Raw genomic sequence first — 14,579 nt, 5'->3', positions numbered from 1 at the left:
GAATTTGTTGTCTCGGCGTTTATAATTGTTTGTCATTGCGTAATAGTTTATTTAAATTGTATAGCTTTTCAAATTTATTCAATTTAGTTAAGATCCTTTATGTTGGGACACATCTGGTCGTGTGCGATAAGAGTTTGTATCCGACCAATGTTCTTATCGCTGTTAAATGAAGTGTTACGAAGAATTGCGCGTTATATCGGCGTAAGTTTGCGTTATGAATTCTAATTTAAAAAACCACCACCAACGGTACGGACGCCAGGTTGAATTTGGATTTTACGAGGGCTTTGGAAACCATGTCAAATCCGTAGAGGGTTGTCAATAACCGTAGTCCAGTTTTGACTTCTTCGGAAAGACATTTATTTTCGACCAACAGCTTGACCACCTTTTTCTTTCCCTGCCAGAATAGGGTCGAAGTAGTGTCACATGCACTTATGGCGTGGAGAAATATGAGTGGCCTTCTGATGTTGTCTGCCAGTTGAAACTGTTACGAAAACACGTTTCATTCATTATTAGAGAAAAATAATTTAAGATTTTTTATTTTTAATTATTGAGCGCCTGAGTGCGGGGTAATATGTCCAAACAAGCTTTGTAAGCTTTTATATCTTGCAGAGATTATATTTCAAGGTATTGTATCACGTGATTCGGAATAAATCGTTTTCATTGCCAATCAATTAATGGTGTGTTTATTCGAACCCTTTGTGCGATCGAGATAGAGCCTTCATGTCAGATTTTTCTATTCGTGTCCAAGATTTATTTCAAGAGTTAATCAAAAATTGTGTAGGTACCTTTGAAATTTTGGCAAAGTTGATTGGGGCCACCGACTCTGACTTTCTCAAATTGATTTATGACTGAGGAGAGAGGATAAAATTCCAAGTTTCAAGTTTGATTTGTTTTGAGCTAGCTGAACAAGTGTTTTGTGGGTGGGTAGTGACCGCACGGCATTACCCACAACAATATATTCATACTTTCCCTGTAGCACAAACGTAAAACGAAATACTGATTATTTTGTTCTACGATCTGACGACAAGTCTCTTGAGAGCTCTTTCCTTCAGTGATCAAGATTAAATGTATATATAATGAGGAGTACCTCTTTTTGTAGCTGGTTTTGTTCGTGCATTTCCATAATGTCCTTAGCGAAAGGGCTGTTTTCCTATAGTAAACAAGCTTAAAACCAAACGAAAGTTATCAACAAATGAGGTGACCAGGAAAGTTTCGTATCGTTTAATCTATTTTGTTTTGTTGTTGTCATTTTACTACGTCGTACATACAACCTATATTGAGAAACCCCCTTTTCCACATGCTTTCTTTGAGTCACATTCCTATAAGTAGTTGTTTGTTAGCACTTATCAGAACTTATCTTGTAAAGTAACCTTTTTTGTCAAGTAATTAGTAGTTAATTAATTTAAATAACTTATCTAGCATAATGTACATAATTCTGTAAGAGGTTATCAACCATTCTTTTCTTTGAGCAAAAATGCTTTAGGAAAATTGGAACTTCCTTTCTTTCTGAAATTTTCCAAGGAATTTTTACGTTACACGCTCACTAGTTCAGTCAATATATAGCCAAAAAAAGAGCGTTACCTTGCAAAAGGTCAGAGAGTTTTGAAATTTGACACAACCTAGAGTTTATAGCGTCCTAGTTTGCAAACTCGGCGTCGCGACGCCATCTCGAAAATATGACGACCAAAATCATAAACGATTGCCCTTAGCGGAAAAATAGATGTTATACAATTTATATATAAAAACGCCCTATTGTAAACTAAGTAGATCTAAAAATAACAGTTGAATGGTAGACTTATACAATATCGCTCCTGATTGTATTAAACCTTACAATTTTTTTTAATTTAAAAGAGTCGTTAAGGCGCACTTATTAAGTCATTCTTTTTATAACGTTACTGAATAAATAAATAAATAAATAAATACAACATACGCCTTGGAGAACTATTCAATAATTTTAATGATATTTATTTATTTCATTGTTTGTTTACTTTAATTTTGTGTACCTGTGTAATAGTATTCCCTTTAGTCATTTTTACCTTTTATCTCTGTTTTGTCTCTTTTTAACTAAAATTTTAAATTCTTTATAATATCGATTGTAACAGCTACCAGCCAGATAGAGTCCTTGCGGGACTCAATCATTTCCCCCAGGGGACTCCAATGGACTTCAGTGAGTGTGAAAAAGTACTAGTCTTCCTTAAAAACATTTCCCTCTATAACCTAATTTAATGTCATTATAACTTTTCAAAGCCACTCTCCACATGCCCCTTTCCCTCTTTCCCTCTTTTAATGATATACCGATTTTCCCCGTGTCAATAATGTCTCCCTATTGAGGTCAACTTGTGTAAGTTACTAATGGAAATGTAAATGCTGTATTAAGATATTAATGTAATTTCGAGGTCGCTAAAGACCTAGATGTCATAAAGCGACCATAAATAAATTAATAAATAAAAAAATCTATATTATTCTGTTTTAGCCACATGGTCTGACTAGCTTTTATTTATTTGAAATTTTAAACTGTTTTTATTATTCTTTTTATATATATGCATTGTACTAATTTAATATTTACTATATTTTCTGACGTGTCAAAACCTATTTATGGTATACGGACAAATGAAGATTGATTGGTACCACACATTTAATTGGTATATGCATCTAGAATTTTACTGAGTGTATTGTTGACATAACACATTTAGTCTAAATCGAAAGTTTACACGTACATACCTTAAAAAAATACTGTAAGGAACTAGGTAAGAAAGCACCATTAATTGACGGAAGTTCCGACGATTGTTTATTAGTTGTTTTTGCTAAATGCAATCTTAGGTGATTCAATGCTATATAGACATAGAACTGAAACAATTATAACAATATCTCGTGTGAGAGCCGAGATATCCTGGTGTAAATCTCTAAAAACATAAATTTTTATTAAGGCACTTTTGAGTGGATTTTTGACTATCAATAATAATGTAAAGCAGCACACAAATATTAAACTTTCAACGCCGGAAACAATTATCGACGATCCTCAAATAATTGCCAACATGTTCAATGAAAACTTCGTTAGTGCTCCTCTTGACATACTTCGAACCGTTCTAAGCACAAGCTCAAATTCAAACAACGAATTTGAGCTGAATTTCGAAAAATCTAGTATTTGTGGCAGTATATGTGCATTTCCTTTCAGTGAAAATGAACTCTTAGTCTGTTTAAATTCCTTAAAAAACAAAAGTTCTTCGGGACCTGATCATATACCTACCTTTTTACTCCGGAATAGTTTACCAATTTTATTGAAACCCATTATTCATTTAGTTAATATGTCCTTTTCTCAAGGTGTTTTCCCAAAAGAACTAAAAACATCGCTGGTTCATCCTATTCATAAAAAAAGTAGCACTCAGGACTGGGCTAACTGTAGACCAATATCTGTCAGTTCAGCTTTGTCCAAAATTTTTGAATACGCTATGTTGGAAAGACTAAACTGTCACCTTTTTAAACAAAACATTATAAGCAGTAAACAGCACGGTTTGCGTAGTGGAAAATCGACATTAACTGCAATTAACTCATTTGTTAATGACAGCATACACCATCTTGACAAAAGGCACAGTACTCTTGCTATATTTGTGATCTCAGCAGAGCCTTCGATACCGTCGATCACTCATTATTATTGCACAAATTAAACTTTTATGGTATTCGGGGTGTGGTTGCAAATTGGTTCTCGTCTTATCTATCCCACAGATGCCAACAGGTAGAGATTAAGTTCAAAAATGGAGAAACTATATCTAAATTCTTATCGTCGCCGTTGTTTGTTAATGTAGGAGTACCTCAGGGATCCGTTTTGGGTCCCATCCTATTCATACTTTTTATAAATGACATTGTCATGTTTCTAAATTGCTTAGTCTTGTATGCGGATGACACTACGGCGTTAATCTCTGGTAAAAACCTGCCCGATGTTAAAAAAAAAGGCTTGTGAAACACTAGATAAACTCAGTAACTGGTTTAATTTTAATCGCCTATTCCTAAACCCAAATAAAACTTATCTTGTTCCATTCACCTGTCGTGGTAGTAAAATTCCAGATTTCAGTAATTCGGTGATTAGTAAAAGCGTTCCCACTCAAGACAATGGTAAATTTCTAGGTATTTATATCGATCAAAATTAAAACTGGAAGTGTCATTGTGACACCCTTGTAAAGAGGTTGAACACCTACTGCTACCAAATACGCAACATTCAAAAACTAATAGGTATCGAGCACACGTTGACATACTATTTTGCTCAAATACATTCCAGACTTTCATACCGCATTATTGTTTGGGGATCGTCCAGCTCAGCAAAGAAAGTATTTCTAACTCAAAAAAGGATAGTTCGATGTATTGCCGGTATTAGCACATATGAATCTTTTAAGAAATTCATTTTAACTCTTGCATCTATATACATTTTAGAAGTATCATCATCCATTTTCAGTAATCGGCATCAATTATTACGTAACCGTAATTTACATTCACATAACACTCGACACAAAGATCATTTTGTAACTCCCTCGTCAAGGCTTAAGCTAGCAGAAATTTCTTCTACGTCAATTGGAATTAAATTATATAATGTCCTCCCCAAAAGTGTAACAGGTCAGAAAACATTAACGAGTTTTAGGGCAGCTATAAAAGCAATTCTTTTAATTCAAGCACCATATACTGTGGATGAGTTTTTTAACATTTTGTTTTTTTCGAAACTAAGTTTTCTGTAATTATTTTAACGTGTTTCTTAGTATTAAATTGTGGAGGTTATATTTTGTTATATGTGTACATTTTGACGTAATCTCATGCAATGGCTCACATTGTCAGAGAATAATAAATAAATATTAAATATTTGAATATTTATAAAAAATGTCATGACCACCGTAAAATGTCGTAAAACACCATTTCGGATGCAGAATTACAATATCTACATACTCTACTAGGTCTGATCTTGTTATACCTTCAAAAAATTTTTTCCCATTTCTATACGACTTGTTTGCCCGATTTCGCTCCACTATATAAAATTTTTTGCTGCGGCCAACTGTTTCGGAAAATCGAACGTTAGATAATCTTGAGTTGTGAGCAATTTGAAACATTACTTAAAACTAGATTGGACTGCTCAACAGACGTTTATACTCTACTTCGAGATATCAAAAAAAAAAGTCTACGAGTAGAGTTTTACAATATTCTTTCCGAATCTACAAAAGCGCTTAACTAGCACATGCTTAACATTGTTTCTACTCCGTGCGGGAATATTTAAATATTAAGACACATATTATATTGTTTGGTCCATCAGTAATTTTATTGTGTATTTTATATTATGTTTGTATGTAGAACTGGACGTGTCGTAAACCAGATGGTATAATATAAATATTATTATTATTATGATTACTTAAGAGAAAATATGTCCCAAAATGTTACAAATGTGGCGAGTTAGGCCATTGTAAGCAGAACTGTAAAAATTTCAAATCTGAGAAAAGTCAGGAAGTTTGTTAGCCAATCAGATATCGTAAATTCTGTGGATTCCCATAAAAATGTTTGGATTGCAAATTCTGGTGGAACGTAGGAAAAATCCCCAAAAGGATGTCGCTTCTTTGTCGTTTTCAAGGTATTATATTATTCAAGTATTTTCATTTTTCAAACTAAAGCCCGTTTGTAACGATCACATATTTAGTCAAATTTTTAGTCCTTTTTTACTTCAATAAATATAATGCTATCCTAAAAATGTCATAAATGATGAAACTGTATGTAACATTCCATAATATTGTCAATTTTTTAGTACCAGTAAAATATAAACATTTGTACATAACCTATGTTATATTAAATCTGGAGACTAAATATTTATCTTCTGTAAACTAAGGTCTCTATCTACTGTCAACGTATTATAGTGAGCTTTAAAAATGAATATTAAATTTAATTTTAATTTAAGAGAGAGAGAGAGAGACGAGAGAGAGAGAGCAGAGAGAGAGGAGAGAGAGAGAGAAGAAGGAGAGAGAGAGAGAGAGAGAGAGGGAGGAGGGAGGGAGGGAGGAGAGGGAGAGGAGAGGGAGCTGAGAGGAGGGAGGGAGAGGGAGAGGGAGAGGTAGAGGGAGAGGAGAGGGAGAGGGAGAGGAGAGGGAGAGGATTGAGGGGAGAGGGAGAGGGAGAAGCTCGGACGGAGAGGGAGAGGGAAGGAGGGAGAGGGAGAGGGAGAAGAGGGAGAGGAGGAGGGAGTGAGGGAGAGAGAGAGAGAGCATTTATTTCAACCACGAATGTGGTGTAACTGTCACACAATAACAACATAAATAAAAAACACAATAAAGTACAATAAATAATATAAATATATCTATAAAAAAGAAATGTAAATAGGTATATATATTAAAATTTATTTATATTTATTTTTTTTTTTTAAATATGACTAGCATTTTTGATATTCGTAAAGAAATCATCCAGTGTGTATAACACCATTGATTGAAGAATTTTTCTAATTTGGTTTTTAAAAGGAGCCAACATTGTAATACATTTGACATGTGCCGGAAGGACATTATAAAATCTCACCCCCATCTGTAGGTAGGACGAAATATGCACCGTACTTTTTGATCTCATTATAGAAAAGTTATTTTTCGTTCTCGTATTATATGAGTGGTTATCACAATTTAATGAAAATAATTTTTTGTTTTTGAACACGAAACATAAACATTCAAGCACATATAATGAATAGACGGTTGCAATCTGAAAGTTTTTAAAATATGGTTTGCAGGATTCCCGTTTCTATAACGAAAACATTACCCTGATTGCTCTTTTTTGAACCTTAAATATGCTAGCAATTCTATGACTAGTAGCGTTTCCCCATAATGAGATACCGTACCGCACCTTACTTTCAAATATTGAATAGTAGATTTGCAAAAGGGTTTTATGGTCACATAAATTTTTACAACGGGACAATGCGAAAATCGATGAATGTAATTTTGCTCTCAGTTGGTCAATGTGATCTTTCCAACTAAGTTCTGTATCTATAATAACTCCTAAGAAGGTACAGGATTGACACCTTTCTAATTGAACTGACTGGTAACGCAGTGGAGCGATATCAAAACCCATATTTTTCTTATAAAGAAGAATTTTTGTTTTTTCCAAATTGAGTAAAAGTTCATTTGCATTAAACCAATTAATAAGAGTACGTTTTAAATTAATTTCTAACTCTTCTTCAACACAAGCCACACTAACACTAGTCTCATCTGCTATGTGGGGAAGCAGTTAAATAGTTCATTCATAAAAATTATAAATAATATAGGACCAAGGATAGATCCTTGGGGTACCCCATACTTAATTGGTTTTAACTCGGATGCAACTTCAATAATTTGTCCCGAGGAAGAAATTTGCTCAACTGCAACATAATTGAACTGACTGGTAACGCAGTGGAGCGATATCCAAACCCATATTTTTCTTATAAAGAAGAATTTTTGTGTTTTCCAAATTAAGTAAAAGTTTATTTGCATTAAACCAATTAATAAGAGTTGATAACGCACGTTTTAAATTAATTTCTAACTCTTCTTCAACACAAGCCACACTCACACTAGTGGCATCTGCATATGTGGTGATATCACATGAAGATGGATGGAAGCAGTTAAATAGGTCATTAATAAAAATTATAAATAATATAGGACCAAGGATAGATCCTTGGGGTACACCATACTTGATTGGTTTTAATTCGGATGCAACTTCAATAGTTTGTCCCGAGGAAGAAATTTGCTCAACTGCAACATATTGCCACCTCTCACTAATACTATATGATACTATATACTGATACTATATGGCATGATTTGCTTTGAATTGCAGATTGGTAACAATGTCTAATAATAAACGTGCTTCATTTGATGTTGCTATGGACGTTCCGCACAGATCAATTTTGCGGTTGTCGGAAGAGATTTATTAGTTACTTATGTAATTTGTTAACATTGATAAATACAGCATGTACCTATTTGGTTTCTCAGTATTACCTATGTATCTACATAAATATTTAAAAAAAACTGTACGCAATTCGATTCGCATTGTGTAGTTCATGTTTGAACTTTTAATAAGCTTCAGGTGTTGAATTAATTTTCAAGAAGATAAATGTTCCAGCACGAAACGAATATAAATTAATAACAATTCATATGCTACTCAAATGCGATCCGTGTGCGTCATTCCACAGGACTGGGTCCCACAAAGAACGTTGATCAAGAGCGTCAAGGCTCAAATCTGGTGTAAAATAGTCCCGTAATTCCCCTACACGGTTATTACTTTCAAAACAAAAGCAATTTGAGCAAATGGTTTTTCCCTTGCAGTACCAAATAGCTATCATTAAGTTGTAAAGATTAAAAGATTAAAATGTTTTAGATGCTTGAAAACCTTGCACTGTTTATTGCGCTAAGAGCCCCGGTTGAGGCACTGAAAGTGTAAATTTCCTGCATGGATTTTGTCTACTGCTAGACTGGCCGAAAGAGATAAGAAAAGGTCAGCCCGATAACGATGCAACAACCATATAATATTCCATGACAAGAATTATTGAAAAGGGAAAACCCACAATTGTAATAAATGTAAATAAATAAATATGTAACACTTGCGCAATCCACCAATGATATCACAAACACGGGATAAGACTGGTATAAAAGAGTGCCAGATCACGCCATTCTTCAGAGCTCATTCAACAATGAAGTACTTAGCAATTCTCGTCGTCTGCCTTGCATTCTCATGCTACAACGCGCAGAGTAAGTTTAAAATGTGCGTCCATAATCAATTATTAATCAACATTTTTTAGAAAACAAGCGTTGTCGTGCGGACAAATGCGATGATGTAGAAGTGCAAAGGCAACATTTGATCAAGTTTCCTTTCGGTTGTCTCAACGCCGAGTACCTAAGCGAATGGAGGAAGTGCATACTCAACGACGATCAAACGGTGGATTGCCCCCAGGACAAGTTCAACAAGTGCACCAGGGAACTGGAAATACGACACGATAAGGGATGCGACCATTGCGACGGTGCGGTGTTGAAGGGGCAAATTGAGGAACTTCAGAAAATCAACTTCAAATGTTTCTGCACAAGATTTTTGGGCTACTTCAGCGACCATTTGGGCTCAGACGATTGGGAAAGCGAGAAGTGTCCCGGCAAGAAGTTGAACAAATACTTTGAAGAAGCCTACGACAACCTTCCAGATGTATAAGTAAGGTAAACGGCAGCCGTCGTATTTATGTATTGAAGACATGTTTCGATGAAAATTTGTACAGCCAAAACGTTTATTTATGAATCAATAAAAGAATGCAAATCAAGTAGGTAGTAAATTTATTCATTTTATCTGATGAGCTGCGAATGACGAAAAACGGAAAGAAAACCTTATACAACAAAAAGTTACATATCGTTTCGGCACTCTGTTCAATATCTATCGAAATCTTAGCAATTTAACAACCCCCATATAGTCCTCTTACATTTCATTACAGTAATATAATAAAATCAACTAAAAAAATGTAGTCGAGACCAGGCGGGATATAATCAAATCTTCAAAGTCCCCAAAATGGTAACCCTTATTATTTGGAAATTATGTGTGTACCTACAGGGAGAGTTTTTTTAAAGACTTACCAGGCGATATCTCGAATCCGGTTTTAAATAATTTTATGAAATTTTGGTAACTTAGTTAGTAAGGATATGGTGGCACAAATTTGAACATATTTTTTAAATTTCCTCGTTTCTCTCCCCTTATAGGTGGGTTGGGGTTGACAAATTAAATAAAATGATGCATCAGTCCAATCCGTAAACTGAGCAGGTCAGTTGGCCGGACCTACTCAACCAGTCCACCTGTTTCATATAAATGTTTACGACACTGTATTACATAATGGGGCGGAGCACCATCCTGCTGAACCCCATGTCAAGATTTATGTCTCCTTAATTGATTTCTTAAAAAATCTGCGTACATTTCCCCATTTAAATGATCTTCAGATAAATGCGGACCAATAACTCCATCCCCCATTGTGGCGCCGCGCCGCATGCACACCCGGCAGCAAACTAAAACGTGCTGCAACCTCATGGGTCAAAGCGGCGAACTGCCCTGCCTTCGTTCGTTTGAGTTCTTCATCGACCTCGTGTTCAAATTATCCGAGTACGACTTTTGGTTTCCAGCCTTTTGAATGTCACACTGCGGGTTTTTTGGAACACTCTCTGCTCATACTAGCGCCGCTTCCCTGTAATTTGTTCTACACTCCACCCCAAAATTAACAACATGATTGAATTCCATGTTTAAAGTAATAAACATTATATAACAATAATAAAATGTCAAAATTCTTAAATTACCATAATAACCATAGCTCCGTAACCATGGAAGCAATTAAACAAAATGTTAGCACATATTGCAGTGGGTGATCGCTTAGCCGTTTTCAAAAAGGCCCTTTTTTGTTCAACATACGAAACATGAACGAAGTAGGTCTAACGATAAAACGCACGTCATTCAAGAAAGGTGTCTGGTTTTTATCTTTGGACCTTAAAATTGTTATTTCTTCCATGCAGGTTTTCTATTGGTTGTTAGGGCACGCCAGTCGAAATGGTTGCGTTCGGAAAATAGGTTCCATTTCGGTTTTTCTAGTGTACGACATTCAAATAGCGAAATAAGGGGGAGAGCGGAGGATTTCGCGAGTGACCACGCATCACTTAGGTGCGTTGAAATTTAATTTTTGGCGAAGTTAGGGAAGCAAAAGTACAAGCAATTTATTTCGCGTAGTATATTTTCGAAGTTGATAAAGACCAAACGTGAATTAAACACTTCCGAAACGGTAGAAGCGCTTTTCAAACAAGACCATTGTGATAAAAACAAAAAAACTTTTTTTCGGCAGTCGCTAACAATAATGGCTCGTTTTAAAACCACTTCACCAAAACTGGGGGTGACGTCATTCTAAAACAATGATACGGTGGAAAATTTTGTATGCAACGACATATGTCAAGACAACTAATCAGTACATTTACTCCGTAAAAACTTAAAATTATTGGTCCTTTTTCTATTCAACACCTCACCAGGGCGATGCAGAAACATCCCATTCTGTTGCAATCTTCGGAAAGCATCTCTTTCCATATTTCTTAATTGAACCTGTTTTTTTTACCAAAAGAGAATTTTAGTTATTTTGAATTTTTTCATTTGTATGAAGTAATGGTCGAGAATCGCCCTAGTAATTTTTTTAAATAACTCCTAAAGGAACCGACCGGTGAGAAATCAATTTGCAGAAACAAAAATTTTATATGTATTTTAGAATCGGATCCAAAGAAAGGATTTTGGTCATTTCATTTCATTTGCCATTGGATTTAAAATTTTTCTTTAACGTTTTGTTTTTTTAGCAGATGTTTTGGATTAAGACAATCTTACCAAACAAAATTATTATGATATAAAAAAACGAAAGTGTTAGATAAGATTTATATTCTAACCACTGAAAAAACTGTTGCATTTGGCCTATACTTCTTTTTATGAACCAAAGCCAATAACAATAGTATATCGTAATATCACATTCAGTGCTTGCGACAGGTCAAATTACAGCATAAATAAGTAGTATACAATAAAAGTACAAACGGACAAAGAAATTCATAAAAAAACTAACAATATTAAAAATAAAAATACAAGTTAAAATCACAAATTAAAAACAATAGGTGTACTGAGGTATTCCTCTATGGAGTAGAAACAATAAGCTAAAAAATGATTTTTTATAAAATTTTTAAACTTAATGAAAGGTAAGTGCTTCACAGCCAGTGGTAGTACATTATACAAATCTATGCGGGGGCTATTATTTTTGGATTTGGAAAGTCTAAAGTATGGAATCCTCAGATTTTTGCGTTCCTAGTGTTGTAGCTGTGTGTAGTGTCATTAGTTGGGAATGTAGATAACTTTTTGTGAATTTCTAAAAGAGCAGTATACATGAATATTGATGGCAGCGGCATAATTCGAAGTTGACGGAAATATCGCTGGCAGTGTGCTCTAAACTGGGCACCTACAATAACCCTTATCGCTTTCTTCTGCATAATAAAAGCTTTGTTCGATTTGGGAGCATTTCCCCACAAAGTTACTCCATACAGGAGATGAGAATGAAAAAGTGAGAAGTAGCAGGATATAAGGGTTTTAATAGATATTGCCCGTTTTAGAGTTCTCAAAACAAACAAAGACTTAGATAGCTTCGATACAACATAGTCAATGTGATTGATCCACGTCAACCTATCGTCGACACAAATACCTAACACTTTGGCGCAAAGGCCTGACGAAATCTTGTTGCTGGCAGAGAATGTCAGTATATGCGTCTTATCCTTATTAAGCATTAAGTTATTATTTGCAAACCAATTAGTCGCTTCTTGCAACGTGATTTTGGCTTTATTGCATAATGATTTAAAAGTTTTATCTTTAACAATTATGGAAGTATCGTCAGCAAAGGCTATACAAGTACTGGGGTATACAAATTGAAAAAAATCGTTTACATAAATAATAAAAAATAGAGGCCCTAAAATAGAGCCTTGTGGAACACCATGTTTCGTAGGAAGTAGCCTTGAATACTCTCCATTAACAACAACGCATTGCTTACGATTGTAGAGATAAGCCGAGAAGAATGTAGCCGCTAAGCCTCTGATGCCACATTGAATCATTTTATTTAATAAAATTTCAAAAGAAACGCAGTCAAATGCTTTTGAAAGGTCGCATAATATCAATGCAGCTAGTTCACCCTCCTCCAGAGCATTGATGATTGTAGAAGTAAGTTTAGTAACAGCTTGAATAGTGGAGTGTTTTTTCCGGAAACCATACTGAAAACAGCTTAAGATATTGTGATTATGCAAATAACTATATAGCCTCTTGTTTAAAATGATTTCAAAGATCTTAGCAAACATTGGTATTATCGTAATGGGTCTGTAATTTCCCAGATCTCCACAATCTCCTTTTTTAAATAATGGCAGTACCACGCTGACCTTAAATGACTCTGGGAAGTTACCTTCACATATGCAAAGGTTAAACAGGTTGACCAAATAAATAAGATATATGTCAACTGTTGCTTTAATGATTCTCGCATTAATTCCGTAATAATCGGCACAGAGGGAATTTCTAAGCTTACTGACTGCTTGAAGAACATCTATTTCGGTAATTGGATGCAAGAAAAAGGAGCCGTTTTTAGAGTTTAATTGAGCGGTAACAGTTAAATTGTTAATGTTGCCAGACAAGTTTTGAATTATGTCATTAGCAACATTCACAAAGTAATTATTAAAATTCTCAGCAGCGAATGGGGGCTGTATTGTTTTAGAATGGGCCTTGTTTCTTTCAAAGTTAACTAAATTCCACATATCCTTAATTTTATTATTTGAGTTATTTAAGAAATCATCGTAAGCTTTCTTTTTTTGAACAGAAATTGCACTACGATATCGCTTCTTATAGATATTGTATGCATGGTAGTCTTTATTGACATCACAAATAGTTTTGATGCATCGGAGAGTGTTACGCATATCTTTTAATTTTTTAGTAAACCAGTTAACCGGATTTTTCTTTCGACTACATTTTAGGAAGCGAAAGGGAAAATGCACATGAATTAAAGACTGGAATCGCGTTTGAATTGAATTTTCAAATCGCGTTTGAAATTTTCAATGCTGTAAGATGGGTATAATCTGACCGTGCGGAGGATTTTATTAATTGAGTTTTGCGTTTTAAATATTAAGTACTGGCCTTTGTGATCTGATAAACATGGATCGATCACACCTGATCGATATGAGTGTTTCGGTAAATTCACAAAAATATTATCAAGACATGTAGCTGAACTTGCGGTAACTCTAGTATAATCGTCAATTAAAATTTCCATGCCAAAAGAATAAGCCACGGACTTAAGATTCGCTACAAAATCTGATTTTACCATAAAATTTATATTAAAATCGCCTGTTACAATAATCGACTTTGCCTTGGTGTAACAAAAAGCTAATACTTCCTCTAAATGCTCTAAGAATACACTTGGTACGCCATTAGGTGATCTGTATAAAGTAATAATAGCAAGCATACTACTAGGAAGCAATACCCCACAGAATTCTGCATTAATTTCAGAACAGAACTGATCTAAACAAATTGATTCACATTCAATTGTGTCTTTTCTGTAAATACAAACTCCACCATGCGAACGTGAAGATCTGCAAAATTTTGCTGATAATAAAAAACCAGGTAAATTAACAGTTCCTATATTATCAACGTTCAACCAATGTTCAGTTAAGCATAGGAATTGAATATTAGAGTCGATTAAAAAAAGTGAAAGTTGATCAATTTTGTTCCGTAGAGATTGAATGTTAATATGGAATTACGTGAGTATTTATTCGAGTTCAATCAAACCAGGGCCTTAGATTTTAAATTTCAAATTTTCAGAGGTAAAGGGTATAAAAACATTTTTTATTACGGAGCTAGCCGTGGGTTTAACAAAAATTAATTGTCATACTAAATTTTTTCGCCAGTGCCGTAGAGATTAAATTTTATTTAATGCAAGTGGGGTCTTCAACCCTTGTAAATGTAACTAAACCGTTATAATACGAAGTTTTTTTAAATGTTGATTTGAATTTTAAAATATCAAAGTCCAATGTAAATTTTTTAAT

The 14,579-nt window shown here is 34.5% G+C and overlaps 1 protein-coding gene across 1 annotated transcript; it reads left to right on the top strand.

The window, feature by feature from the left end:
• The first annotated feature begins 8,564 nt into the window (after positions 1-8,564).
• On the top strand, positions 8,565-9,277 carry LOC116181314. Its single transcript, XM_031501632.1, has 2 exons — positions 8,565-8,720; positions 8,771-9,277. The coding sequence occupies exons 1-2, from the start codon at positions 8,588-8,590 to the stop codon at positions 9,169-9,171; spliced, it is 534 nt and encodes a 177-aa protein (XP_031357492.1). The 5' UTR covers positions 8,565-8,587; the 3' UTR covers positions 9,172-9,277.
• The last annotated feature ends 5,302 nt before the right edge of the window (positions 9,278-14,579 follow it).

The sequence above is a fragment of the Photinus pyralis genome, unplaced genomic scaffold (genome assembly GCF_008802855.1).
Source record: "Photinus pyralis isolate 1611_PpyrPB1 unplaced genomic scaffold, Ppyr1.3 Ppyr1.4_LG9, whole genome shotgun sequence".
NCBI classification, from domain to species: Eukaryota; Metazoa; Arthropoda; class Insecta; order Coleoptera; family Lampyridae; genus Photinus; species Photinus pyralis.
This window is presented reverse-complemented; position numbering and strand designations above follow the sequence as displayed.